We start from the raw sequence: 14,713 nt of genomic DNA, 5'->3' as shown, positions 1-14,713 counted from the left end.
TTTCAAGAACCGTTTTACTGCAATAAATTGCTTTCATCAAATCTTGTCCTCTATTTCTAACAAAGATAATGCTGATGGAGATGGACCAGAGAAAGTTGAGGCTATTTGTCCCTCAACTTTCCTTGCCGTCACATGACTGTCCTGCAACTGCAAGCAACAGTGTCTCCCAAGAACTAATCTCCCTCATCATCACGTAGTCTCAAAGAAAACCGTGTACTAGTGGAGGATGACAAGCAGAAACCAACAAGAAGACCACCAAGTAGTCCCAAAATAATAATAATACTTAATCTTAATGAAGATGAATTGCTATTATGCTTTCAAATAAGGGTTGAGATTGTGTCCAGTGCATCATCAATTGCACTGAACACGTAAAGATGTGGACATATGTCTAATTTTGGACACAACGTATTCAGTGCACTAATACATTGGACACAAGCTGTGTCCTTCAAATAATTCCCAAGAAATTTGAAAAGGAATACTTCATTCATTTTCATTTCATTAAATTCATTTATGAACTCCCAAATATAGAATAAAATATAAATATAAGCAAAGTGCCCCCAAAGGAAAACCCAATTTACGTAAAATTACAGTATACATGATCTTGATATTTATTGACTATAAAATAGGATACTGGTAACTTTATCAAATTACCATATCGATTTTGTTCCTTTTTTTTCAATGAGAGAATTACCATATCATTAACAACTCAGCACTTCATAACCTCCTTGAAGCACCATAATATAGTCTGCACAAGTGAGGACCTCTATTATGTAGCAGGGGTGGGGAAAAAAAAAGTGGCTCTCAAGATTAAGTATGAGTGCCCGACTCCTGAATTTGGAGTGATGTATTTGATAAGCTTGCTTCCAACTCATTTAATTCATCCATGTCCAGTTCATCATCGTCATTGTCGTCTTCAGCATCACCACAGGCTTTTGCTGAGCTATTTGGTCCATCTCCAGCAGAATTATCATTGACCTGAAGTTGAATCCAATTAAAAATAAGCAAAACAAGATATTAACATGCATATTTATTTTATGCTTCAGCAGGCATGTGAACAAAAGGTAAAAGGAAAATAGTTAGTTTTTTTGTTTTTTGTTTTTAGGCCTTTTGTTTTAAACAGAAAAGTCATCCCAGCTTCCTGGATTCAGCAAATGATGCAATTTAGTATTGCATGACCTCAATGCATACTATTTCTTCACTGCTTGATTTAAATTTATGGGAAAAATTTGTGGCAAATAATACAATTTTCTAGATTCTTTGTGGAGTTTTTTCAATAGTTCAACCTTCATGTCTAGCATATGGATTAAAAAATATACAAAAGTATATAGCTTTAATTAATTACAAATGAAAGTATTCAAAAATCATTTACAATATTTCCACAACCAAAATGTGACCAAATTTGATGTGATATTTGCTAAATATACAGAACTATGATATTTGCATACCATGATCAAAATAAAGTACATGGTTGAATCAAAACATACCCAAAATGCAAATACCAAAAAGCACTAGAATGGTATGTAGTGACTTCTACGCCTAACATAAGCAGTGCAATGCACTGTAACCCTCATCATCTTACTCATTGACTTCATCTTAATTAATAGCCACTCCCTCATTAGGAATATGTTGTGAAATAGAACTTAAATCCGATGCCCTCCCTAGTGAAATTGCTCTTAATCTCACATTAAATCTTTCTTCTTTTTGATAAGTCTCACATTAAATCTTTCTTCTCTAGCAACATTACGTTAAGTAATCATCATCAACAACAAGATCAGCTTCAACACCGTTCATTGGGTTCTTCTTCTACTTTCCCAGTCAACCAGTCATTGCTATCATCTTTCAAAGAAATTAGACTGTGTGGTCCCTTCAATTTTAATTCCTCTTCTTCTGGAATTTTTACTGAAGGATGGTCTTACGTGTAGTTATCATACCATAAGATTGGTATTTTTATAACAAATCAAGGACTCATATATATTATCCAATGGTAAAATTTAACAACTTGTTTACCTTTGAATAAAAAGGCAAACAAGGAAAGCTTTAAAATTTGCTTTGCTTTAAGTAATAAAAAGCACTTCGGGATTTAAGTGCACTTTTACTAACATGATGTGATGAGGATATTACACTGCAATCATGCTACATTGGCACCTATATGCCAAATTTCCAATATTTATATCAAAGCACATCATACTTTATCATTCATGGGTTTCTTTTTTTACTTTTTTTTTCTTGATAATTACTTAGTGTTTTCCAAAAGTATATGATTATAATCATTCGTTCCAACACCAACAAGCACAGAGGATAAACCTCATTCTGAAAGATTATAAATTTGAACATGCACACGGCTTTGATCAGCATGTATTCCATCATATATGTCACCATCCAAGACAACCATGACTTATTTGGTGTTGTGAAAAAGAATTATCTCTAATTGCTTTTGAAATGGAGAGGATCCATTTTAAGATGAAGATTTGGTTTTTCATGACTTTAAAGATGAATTTGGTATCATGTCATTTTAAGTTCAGTTATCATTCCTTTTTTGGTACGATAAGATTTAAATAATTGGCATCATGTATACCTTTAGATTCATAAAAATAAATCTTCAACATGGAATGGATCCTCTCCATTTCAAAGCAAATGGAAAGGAATGTGATCCTGTCCATGCCACTTGGGCAGCAACAAGAACAGTTCATTGCTAAACAATTTGGCATATGTGGACTCAATCATGTTCTCACCAGCAATGGTTTCTCCAAATCAATGGAATGAGACATGAATGGACCAAGTAATTAGTAACCATTAAGTGTTGCTGATTTGGTCAAATTATACATGCGGTCTGTGTGCACTGTGCATAGAGAGATAAGAAAAAATCTATATTTCTACCAAATATGTAAAATTCATAGCTCAAAGCACCATACCACAGCAAGATCACCAACATGTGCAAAAAAATCATACTAATTCCAGCTTTGTAAAATGTGACCAAACTTTTGCATCTTCCCATTATAGAAGCGTAACTATGACTGCATGTTTGCATTTATGTGCAGAGCTTTATAAAGTGAGTAGAAATTTAAAAGCATAATATCAAAAGATATCATTTTCTTCACAAACAGTTTGTGAAGCGTCAGGAAATCCAGCAAAAAGATAAAGGCTGAGTAATAAGTTAAAGCTTCACCTTTTGTTCAGCAACATCAGATTCTGGTTCTCTTTGGTACTTCTCATATGCCTCAGCATCATCAACAAACAAGCTAGAATCTGAAAGGAATAACTCACGGCCACTGCAATGGAGGCAAGGCAAAAGTAAATGTTTAGCATATAACATAAAACTTACTGATCACCTGCCTTTTGGCCAAGCGGTAACCCTTTCCCTTTGAGAGAGGGGGGGGGGGGGGGTGGGGGGAGATTATACCTCATACGGTCATTCTTAGCCCTATCTGCCTGCTGTGCAGCCAAGCCTGCATCTCTTTCTGATATCTTTTTGTTCTTCCATTGCATAAACAACTCCGGAGTCATAGGAGTTGAAGATGTTAATTTTGCACGCTAAAACCAAAAACAAAATTTTAGTTAGATGAGGGTAATCGCAAATAATTTTCATGATAGAATCAATAAAAACTAGATTATCCATAATGTACTCAGACTTCTATTGGCCAGAATCATGTACTCAAACTAGAAGTACTACTAGAGCAGTGGGGATGACATGGCTTGCTCAAGAAAATTTTATAATCACCTGATTTTCAATCTCCTCCTCAATAGGTATCTTTTCAGTCTCTTCCTCTAAGAGAGCTTTCATCTGAGATTTTAGAACATATCCAGGAGGAAGAGCATGCCTGTAATGGCAGTCTTTACCACCATTTGGGCAGACCCAAAACCAACCATATTGTTTCTTCTCCACTGCTTCCAAAAAGTATTTACAGACCTGCAGGGATGGAGAGAAACCAAAAAGAATCATTTTGAGTTCCATAGAGCAAATGTGATGTGAAAGGAATGTCACGTATAAAAAAATCTTTGTTAACTACATAAGATTGCCATAACAGCAGAATGTATATCACCAATCCCACTCAGATTATGGCCATGATTCCAGTTAATTGTAAATGATGAGGTCTCTCCTTGATACTCAAATCACGTTCATCTTCCTCTACTTAAAATTCCCCACCAGTGTGTGTCCCCCAACACTGGTAGGAAACAAATTTCCAATAACAATGCCCCCTTGCAGGGCAGGGACAGGTCCTCTATAATTAAATTTATAATAGCTTATCACAATGCTTCTAAACCTTTCCACTTAACTTTCTATCTATGGTTCTATGATGTTTCAGAGCTGAAATGTGAAAAATTCTCAATAGGTTGCCTTTCAGGTTTCCTATTATAGTATAAATGGCTTAATGTTTCCAACATTTGTTTATTCATTTTCCAAAGAAAATTACATTACTCTGCCTTTTCCATTTCCACCTTCTTTCTGCTGTTATGACTAATTACTAAACATGAAGTAGAGAATCAAAGGAATGGCCTTTGAGTGGGTCAACACATCCCCTCCCCCCCTCTCTCCTCTCAAGAGAGAGAAGAATATCAATCTCTTTATTTCTCAAAGGTATTTTTCTTCTTTATTGATATCTGAATTAGCTTCAAATAAGTGATGCAAAAATATTCAGAATCCCACAATCAACACAAGTTCAGCATTAGATAAACTTAGACAATAAATCAAAAGTTCCTTCAAACTTTGAAACCACTCATCTGATCATGCTTGGGCCAAAAACTCTATTCTTGCACCGAAGACCATTCCAACCATCTAGTGGTACTTAATGAAGCCAATTTCCTTGGCGTTGCTGTGGAAGCACTGTCTGCAGCACATGAGACCATACTTCCTGATCAACACATGGGGATTCCAACACACACAGCAGGCATGGGAGCCAGGGCCGTAGTTCTTGGGTGGGAATTCCAAACGTTTGAGTGCCTCATGATTGGTTCTTGCTAGTTTGTAAGAGCTTCAAGGTGAGGCAAGAGAGAAGCTGCGAGAGCAAGAGCAAGAGCTAATTGAAAACCCTAGCACTTGTCAAAGGTAATTTTATAGGCAAGGTTGTTTTATCACTTCTGTGCTTCAAAAAGTCAAACACTTAATCATATTAAAGAATATAAATTCTTTATTTCTAAAGGGTACTACTTTTCCCAGACTTGTTTCGGACCGGTGCGTACAAGAGCTATAGAAGCAGACAGAACATTTCTGGAAATATTATTTCCCAATCACCAACATATGTGTGTGTGTGTGTGTGTGTAGGTAAATAGGAAGGGGGGACTGGTAAGGTTTGAATCCCAGTACCCAGCACCACTTACGGTGCTGGAACTACTAGGGCGTCCTCATACCCTTCCCAATCACCAATATTCTCCAGAAATTCCTAATTTTGCTAGAATTATAGATAGAAAGGCATGAGGTAAAGCATGGATTTCACCAAGAACAGACAGGGAAAATGCGAACGAATTTAACCCAAAGGGGTAGCACAATTAAAGCGAGACCACACCTCATCAAGCAGAGGTCACTAGTTCGAATCTCCCTTCCCCCTCCCCTTGGGACCAAATGTAACTCATAAAATAATATTAAATAAAATAAGTCGAACAGATTTGACAACAAAAATTAATTTACAAGTAGTGCAGATAACATAAGAGAGAAAACTCACAATATCAGTTGGCTTGTTCTGCTTATATTCAGTTTTCTTTGATTCAACAACCTTCTCTAAAGTCTGTTGATCCCAATCCTCCATTGTTTCTTCAAAAAGAAAGAAATCACATGACAGTCACAATGAAATTAAACAAATCAAAGCCCATAATTGGACGAACAAACTCTATCAAACAAAATGTAACAAAGTCAAATGACCACTTAAGTTAAAAGGATTCCTGCTCAATACCTTGGTCACGCTTATCGCTGTAAAGATCAATCTTCTCTCCCTTCCTCTGAATATTCAAATCATGTGAGAACTTGCATTTAAAACCTTTAGCACACTGACCCACTTTATAAAATTCACATAAAATGGACTTGGGATCAACACCTGACCACAAACCCAATTAGTACTAGATTGCATACAAGCAACAAATCCAATATAGCACAAACTTCTTAAATTAATGACATGGGAAAATCAACCAAAGAAATAAGATGATTACCAATTGGCACTTTGGGCTGACTGACAGCAATCTTGAACAAATCATTCAGCTCCTTATCTTTGGCCTTCTCTTCCTCCTTCTTCTTCTGTTAATTATACAAAGTCTTGTAAGCAGAATTCCACTTTAAATAAATTCATAATCTCTACCTTTGGTTACTGAGAAATTACATAACGAATAAACCAGTAATAACCATTTTTAATAATATTAATTAAAAAAATGAAAGCCTCATCCTAGGTTAGTTTGGATTAGCATTTTTACTTTAAGCCTTTTAACTTATGATCCTGCTAACAGGTGCCCTTAGGGCATTTGTTAATGGACTATTTAAGGATAATTTTAATACCACTTTCATGAGAAATATATATAAAAAAAGAAAAGGTCAAAAAAGTCTTTTTTTTCATTATCCATAAAAAGTTTCTAAAAATATTTCCTACACCAATACCCTTAGTGCACTCATTAACTTTTCCCTTTTAACTTATTTCTTATGTACATCTTTTTAAACACACATGCTTTTGGATTAGCTTTTTGCTGAAAGCTTAGGACCCGTTTGGTAATATTGTTCTAGTAAAGTTGTTTGTATTTTTTGAAAATACATGTGAGTAAAAAAGTGTGTGAAAACACGTTCAATATTGTTTAAAAACTGAAAATATGTGTTTAAACACATATACCAAACATGCCCTTATTCTTTTATTTGTTGAAAGTCGTATCCAGTTCAAAAAGGGGGGAAATTGGCATCTAACACCAATCCCAGACTATATAGTTAGTTGGCAACATTTTGAAATTATATACTAAACTAGCATCTTAAGTTTCAGAGACTCGATTTACCCCTCAAAACTCGAGCCTCAAAGCTCGATTTCCGCGTTATGTGTTGGTTTTTTTCCACATGGCATCCACCTAAAACTCAACTCTTAGAGGCTCGAGTTCCATCTCAACCCTTAGAGTCTCGATTTTTGTGTTTTGAGAATTACATGGTTTATCCATGAGGAATCCACCTCGATATCAACCCTTAGAGACTCAATTTCCAAAAAGCAAAGTTGAGCCTTAGAGACTCAATTTGTAAGTTGTGGTGGATATTAATCCAAGGGGTTTTCTTTGGGTCCCTATTCCTCATAAATCACATTCAGATCCCAGCTCTCTCTGTTGTGGGTCTCTCGAGCACTTAGTGAAGAAAACCTCTCTTCACTCTTGTACTCTCCCTCTCTCACTCTCTCTCTCTCTCATTCTCATACAATCCTAACACTCACATTTCCATATCCTCATGTCAGGTAAGGTTTTTATAACACTCACTCTCTCTAGTTGTTAGTGTATATATTTGCAAGGTTTTTATAAAAAGTAAAAAATATTTAAGATATATTTGTATTGTTAGGTTTCAGAGACTCGATTTACCCCTCAAAACTCAAGCCTCAAAGCTCGATTTCCGCATTATGAGTTGGCTTTTTTCCACATGGCATCCACCTAAAACTCAACTCTTAGAGGCTCGAGTTCCATCTCGACCCTTAGAGTTTCGATTTTTGTGTTCTAAGAATTACATGGTTTATCCATGTGGAATCCACCTCGATATCAACCCTTAGAGACTCGATTTCCAAAAAGCAAAGTTGAGCCTTAGAGACTCAATTTGTAAGTTGTGGTGGATATTAATCCAAGTGGTTTTCTTTGGGTCCCTATTCCTCATAAATCACATTCAGATCCCAGCTCTCTCTGTTGTGAGTCTCTTAAGCACTTAGTGAAGAAAACCTCTCTTCACTCTTGTACTCTCCCTCTCTCACTCTCTCTCTCTCATTCTCATACAATCCTAACACTCACATTTTCACATCCTCATGTCAGGTAAGGTTTTTATAACACTCACTCTCTCTAGTTGTTAGTATATATATTTGCAAGGTTTTTATAAAAGTAAAAAATATTTAAGATATATTTGTATTGTTAGGTTTTTATCATGGGTATGTATCATGACTTTTTTTTTTTTTTGGTTTGATATATATATATATATATATATTTTTTTTTTTTTTTTGTTAGAATGATTTGAAGTTTTGTAATGGGGGCGAGTTTTGTATTTAGTTTTTTTTTTTTTGAGTATGAAATGATAACGATTGAGTGTGTTTGTATGTGAAGTGGGGTGAGTATATGCAAATGTGGGGTGTGTTTGTATATGCATATGATGTAACAAGTTAGTGTATATATTTGCTAAATTTTTATAAAGAGTAAAAAAAATATTTAAGATATATTTGTATTGTTAGGTTTTTATTATCATGACTATTTTTTTTTTGGTTTGATATTTTTTCTTTATTTTTTTGTTAGAATGATTTGAAATTTTGTAATGAAGGTGAGTTTAGTCTTCATTTTTTTTTTTTTTTGAGTATGAAATGATAATGATTGAGTGGGTTTGTATTTGATGTGGGGTGAGTATATGCAAATGCGGGTTGTGTTTGTATATGCATATGATGTAACAAGTTATAATTTAAGTAATTTGTGAGTAAATAAAAGGTTTTGTAATTGATGTTAAATTAAAGAAATAAAATATGTCACTAACATATTACACTTGACTCTAATAGGTTGACAATCACAACTAAAAATGATTGATATAAATATATACTATGGTGGACCCCTTGTCAATCCTGACAAGATTAACAGATTCCCATTTAAAGGGCTGGGTATCCATTGCTATTAATATGATGATACGTCGTATGTTGAAGACGTTGAATGATTTGAAGATGAAAATTATGGAAGAATTAAAGTTGAACCCTGCTTGTTATGATATAAAGGTTATTTACCGTTACCCACAAGAAGTCCTTCATGAACAGATAAATTATAAGCATATGACGATCAAAGAAAAAAAACATGTAAAGATCATGTTTAATAGGATCCAAAAAATGCCTCAAGTAAATGCTAATGTGTTGTACGTAAGTTCGGAGCCGCTTGTAAAAGTTGATGCCGAGGAAATGCAACAAACAATTACATCTTTACAATTTACAGCCCTAAATGATGGATGCACTACAATGGGAGGCTATACAATGGGAGGTTATACACTCCCCTCTCAAGAGACACATTTAGGGGAGGAAGACGAAGATGAAGATCATGTTGCCAATAATGGTGAAACACTCCAACCTCAAGAGACACATTTAGGGGAGGAAGATGAAGACGAAGATCATGCTGCCAAAAATCTTGATGATATAGATCAGTACGAAGAAAGGATTGAGCCATAAGCAAGGATTCAGCCATGCAGGCCTCCAACATTAGCCACCAAAACCTCAGGTAGGTTAAGGTTTAGGAGAATTCATGGATCTAGGATTTAGGGCTTCAAATTGGCTAGTGTTTGATGAGTTTTTTATGGCTATTTGATGGGGAAAGTACATGAGATTTAAGGTTTCAATAGGCAAGAGAAAATATTTGATTTAGAGTTAAAAAAAGCTAAGAAGCAGAATTTCAATTTCTCTACCATCTGTGAACAGTGCCTATAAACAATACACGTGAACCATGCATGTGAATATAAAAATTTCTTCAAAACCACTCTATCTCTAAGAACTAAGAAGCAACATGGACATGACATTACATGGGATGGAACATACCAATTCTTGAAAAATTAAACCACAACATAGTGGGATATGACAATTAATATATAGGGTAAATTCCATTAACATGCCCTAAGGTTTGAGCTAATACCAACCATGTCTAAGACATTTCAAAACTGACCAATTTAGTCCCTAAAACCAACTCAATCCCTAAACATTGTTAGGCCCGTTGGTCATTTTTCTCAATTGTCTTAGGGACCAAGTTGGATTTAGGAACCAAATTGGTCAGTTTTGAGATGTCTTGGACCTAATTGGCATTAGCCCAAACCTCAGGATATGTTAATGGAATTTACCCTAATATCTTTTGGTATATTTTATTTATTTTTAAGCATATTTTATGATTATTTTAAGTTTTCAAAATAAATAACTATCAAAATCTTTAAAATCATAGGAATTTTTTTAAAATTAAAAATATATACATATTTAAAAACATATCTAAAACAATAGGAATTTAACATGTGTGTGTGTGTGTGTGTGTGTGTGTATGCTTTTTACTCCCAGCACATTGAAGACATACATGCAAGAGTGTCCCAGCATGTCAGTGCTTCTTAGCTCTACCTAATACCTTATGATGATAAATTTCTGCCTTAGGCAGTGAAGTGAAACTGTCAACAATATCCAAACTAAAGTTCATCAATCTTAAAAGTAACAAAAAAGCTAATGAAATTGTAACATTGAATCCAAAAAATTCCTCTCATATTCTTGAACATCATAAGATTTAATAGCAGAAAAGGTGTTTAATGATTGGAAAATTAGCAGAGAAATGAAAGGATTCATCAGTCTCATTCAGCATATTTTCTCAGATCAAACTTAAAGTTGAGAGAAGTTGGAAGAATGTGCCAAGTAAGGCCCATCCTTCATATAGAAGGCCTCTTATAAAGAAAATAATTGAGGGTAGTAGTAAATGTAAAATGCCACAACAAGATTAGATTATACAATCTTCAATTACTTTTTTTTCATAGTTTCTCACAGAAATTGACCAATTTAAGTAAATACATTTACTATAATTTTCATATTTTCTAAATAAGCGAAAAAAAATAACAATCACTGCAGAAAACAGAACCATTGGGTTTAGGCCTTTCAAGATGAAAGATTGATTTATTTATTTTTTTGATGGAACAAAAGATCAGCTGAGGAAGCCTAGGAATTTGATACAACCAATTTGATACAGCTAAATATCTTAAACTTCGTGGAAGCCTAGGAATTTCCCAAAACTCATTGCAAATTAGAATATGAAGCGAATGTAATCTCTCACATCTGCTTATGCTTTATGGGAAGGTAACACCTTTGCCACCACAGATGTCTAATTTTTCCAATGTGACGGGGCAACAATAATTCAAAATAAAATCTATTTCTGATTGATTGTAAAAGTTACTAAGACGTAGGTCTTTCAAGCTTGGAAAAACATATTTGGAAAAAACTCCAAGAGAATTGCACAAAGGCTGTCTATCAATCTCCACGTCCTTTGCAAATATCAAATTGCCATAAAGAAAGAGTTTCTCTATATGTTGTAAATTATAGATGCTACCTAGAAGATGACCTAACTGTGTTGACATCGTTCCAATATTCAACTCCCTAAGCCCAATCAAATTCCCAAAAGACAGATTTTTAAAAAACACAGAATTTGGATTTTGTTATACATAGAACAAATATTTTCTAGATTTAAATAAATTCATCTAGAGACTGCCCGGAGGAGTTCAAAGGCTAAAGCAAAGCCAAAAGTTGTCTCTCACTTCAAGCTTATCAAAATGCCCCGCAGAGTTTTCAATCTCAACTAAATTTTTACGCTCACTAAGATCCAAAAAACCACAACACAAGCTCTCCCAGAAAAAAGCATTTAAAATTTGATAGAAATTTGAAATGCTTTCCCTTTTTTTGACAAAATACAAGATAGAAATTTGATTTGCCTGATATACTATTCAATGATTCAAGCATATAGTATCAACAGTTCAACCCATGAACAGAAAAAAGCGTAAAAAATAAATAAATAAACCCACAAAACAAAAAAAGCATTAAACAAAATGGATTACCTGGTGTGGGTTTCAGTGATTCAGAGGTAGCGGGTTTCAGTGAGGCAGGATGGCCGGAGTGTTTGGGCGAGTCTGTGGATTTAGAGTTTGATTTAGGAGGAAGAACTAAGGGTGAGTCTATGGATGAGGAATTCGGTGGAGGACAAGGAATTGAGAGTTAGAGGAAGAATGAGAGTGAGGAATTCAAAGTGTCTCTGTGGACAGAGTGAGAGTGGAGAGGGTGACTGTAACTAAGTGATAGCGTGAATTCTCCCAAATCGAACCTCTAAGGGTCGATATCCAGGTGGATTCCACGTGGATAAACCACGTAATTCTCAGGAAAGAAAAATTGAGGCTCTAAGGGTCGAGATGGAACTCGAGCATCTAAGAGTCGAATTCCAAGTGGATGCCACGTGGCAAAAAGCCAAATCAGAACATGAAAATCGAGCCTTAGAGGCTCAAGTTCTGAGGGGTAAATTGAGTCTTTTAAACTCAAGATGCTAGTTTAGTATATAGTTTTGAAACGTTATCAACTAACTATATAGTCTAGGGATTGGTGTTAAATGCCAATTTCGGCCTGTTTGCAAGGTCTGAAATAGTTCATGATAAGCAACCTTACCCTCCTTAGAGGTATCATACCTTAAGTGGAGTTGAAACTTTCCTTAAAACAATGAAAAACTACAAATTCAACAGCTTAGTCTCTATTCAATAGCAAATCTATTGACAATACATTTCCAATTTTTTTAATGTAATTAGTATCTAACTTAGATTCTTGATTGAGCATCCACTTATACTAATTTAATGCATTTTAGGGTTTGTATATACACACACGCAAAAATCAAAATCTCCGCATATAAGAAAGTTCGTTATTGAAATTCACTTTATTTTTCACAAAAACCAAACACAGCGTATATTTGGAAAAATAAAATAATAATAATAAAAATAAAACCGACCTTGGCAGCGATTTTAGAAGGATCAGGTTTGGGCTGTACGGACTGCTTGAGAGTCTGAACGTACTTCTGGACATTCTTGCTCTTATTCTTGTTCTTGAGCCCGAAGGTCTTGTCCTCTATTATCTTCTGCTTCTTCGCCATATCCACCTTCGATTGCTGCTTCGGCGGCATCTCTTATCGGCATCAAATTTTTCTTCTTCTTCTTCTTCGATCACTATTGGTTTTTCAATTTCACAAAACTCGAATCTGTATTTAGCAAATTTGTGTGTATATAACTTTCGAGTTTCGAGAAGCTACGCTACGATAACTTCTTCAATTTCCGGATTTGCACATTGCCACTTGGTGTTTTGTTAACGTGGCAGATTACCGTGGGCTTGATTCATGGGCCTGATATAAATTCAGGCCTGGATTTTAGGTCCAATCTCTGGCCTACAAAGAAAGGAATTTATTAGGTCTATTTTTTTTTCTTCCTATTTATTTATTTAGGGAATGAATTGATTAGTTGTTTAATGATCTCATATTTGCAATAAAAGAACATGTATTTATAGCTTAATTGGTTGGCCACTTCTTACTTATGGTGTTTTAATGGAGACATTCGAGGTTTAAGTTCTTCTTTCCAATTTTAACTATGGAATTAAATTAAAATCAAAAACCAAAAATCTTTATGATAAAAAAAGGGTGGAAATACATTTTTTGTCCTGTATTTTGGGCTAACTATCATTTTGGTCTCTACATTTTTTTTAACCAAATGCAGTCTTTGAAATCGACAAAGCATTCTCATTTTAGTCCCTACTATCGTCTCACTAACAAAAATTGTTTACATAACAAACAAAGTATATCATTTGCATATTAGATGCTACGTGATTAATAAAATAATAATAATAATAAATGTATTTGGCATTTTAAAAATTCCATGTCATATTTAATTTTTTATTTTTTAAAGCTAGGCTAGCCCATGAAAAATCTACCCTAGCTATGATGTATTATTAAAGGGAATATATATTGGGCTTGGAGTGGGTATATTAGCAGCATTTTAGATTATGGGCTTATGATTTTTTATATTTCAAATAAATTTATTTATCATTAAGTATTTAAAAATGCATATAATTGTCATAATATAGGCATTGTGAGATGTGTGTAATCAAGATAAGTTGTAGGAAGGAAATAAAGGACTTAGACATGACACTCTAAAAAGAAAAAATACAAAAATATATTTTTGGTTCCCACATTTTCGGTCAGTTTTTATTTTGGTCCTTACTTTTTTGAAACACTTATTTTAGTCCTTGAAAATCGAAATTGTTACCATTTTAGTTCTTACTGTCATCTTAGTAACGGAAATTACCTACGTAGTAGACAAAGTGCACCATTAGCACGTTAGATGCTGACATGACTAATAAAAAAAAAGCCCTCCTCCTTTTTGCAATTTCTATGAAAAATAAAAAATATTTATATATCAAGTTTTACCCATTGAAAAAATAGCCTGGCTTCGCCACTAGATGCAACAACATAGAATAAAAGTTTCATTTGCTCAAATATTCTAAAACTACTTCACCAATCAATGCTAGTACAACTATCATTATATGAATAACCAACCATTCAAGATAATTCAAATTACTCCTTATCATACATACTAGTGAGAGGAGAGCTTTATACACTCGACACATACGATAATTTTCATTTGGTGAGGTGAGAGAGATAAATATATGGGCTCAAGCCCAATCTTTCTTTTTGTACTTTTTTTCCTGGCTTTCTTTACAAGAAGAAAAATGTTATGTCTACAACATTTTCACAACAAACTCTATATGGTAGGTTGTTACGAATTGTTATTAGTAAGGTAGAAAAGTAATTCTAGTGATATGTTCAAATTAGAACCAATAACAATTAACCATCTATAATTTGTTGTAAACGTAGCATCTATGGAATGAGAACTACCCTCACATTCTAAATGAAAATCAGTTGGACAATATTAAAAATCCCTGATCGCATTCCCATCCCAAGCAACAGTCACCAACTGAAACACCTGCCTTTCAAACCCAATCCACTTCCAAAA

General features: G+C 34.3%; 1 protein-coding gene and 1 pseudogene across 1 annotated transcript; both read right to left on the bottom strand.

The window, feature by feature from the left end:
• Positions 1 to 464: 464 nt before the first annotated feature.
• LOC142611062 (zinc finger CCCH domain-containing protein 11-like) lies at positions 465 to 12,984 on the bottom strand. Its single transcript, XM_075783086.1, has 8 exons — positions 12,664 to 12,984; positions 6,139 to 6,223; positions 5,886 to 6,026; positions 5,658 to 5,746; positions 3,719 to 3,907; positions 3,401 to 3,531; positions 3,167 to 3,269; positions 465 to 975 (listed from the first exon to the last, which is right to left on the bottom strand). Exons 1-8 carry the CDS (start codon positions 12,832 to 12,834, stop codon positions 808 to 810), a joined length of 1,077 nt encoding a protein of 358 aa, XP_075639201.1. The 5' UTR covers positions 12,835 to 12,984; the 3' UTR covers positions 465 to 807.
• LOC142611063 (small ribosomal subunit protein uS14z/uS14y/uS14x-like) lies at positions 4,586 to 4,944 on the bottom strand (annotated as a pseudogene).
• Positions 12,985 to 14,713: the final 1,729 nt, after the last annotated feature.

The sequence above is a fragment of the Castanea sativa genome, chromosome 9 (assembly GCF_040712315.1).
Source record: "Castanea sativa cultivar Marrone di Chiusa Pesio chromosome 9, ASM4071231v1".
In the NCBI taxonomy this organism is placed as follows: domain Eukaryota; kingdom Viridiplantae; phylum Streptophyta; class Magnoliopsida; order Fagales; family Fagaceae; genus Castanea; species Castanea sativa.
This window is presented reverse-complemented; position numbering and strand designations above follow the sequence as displayed.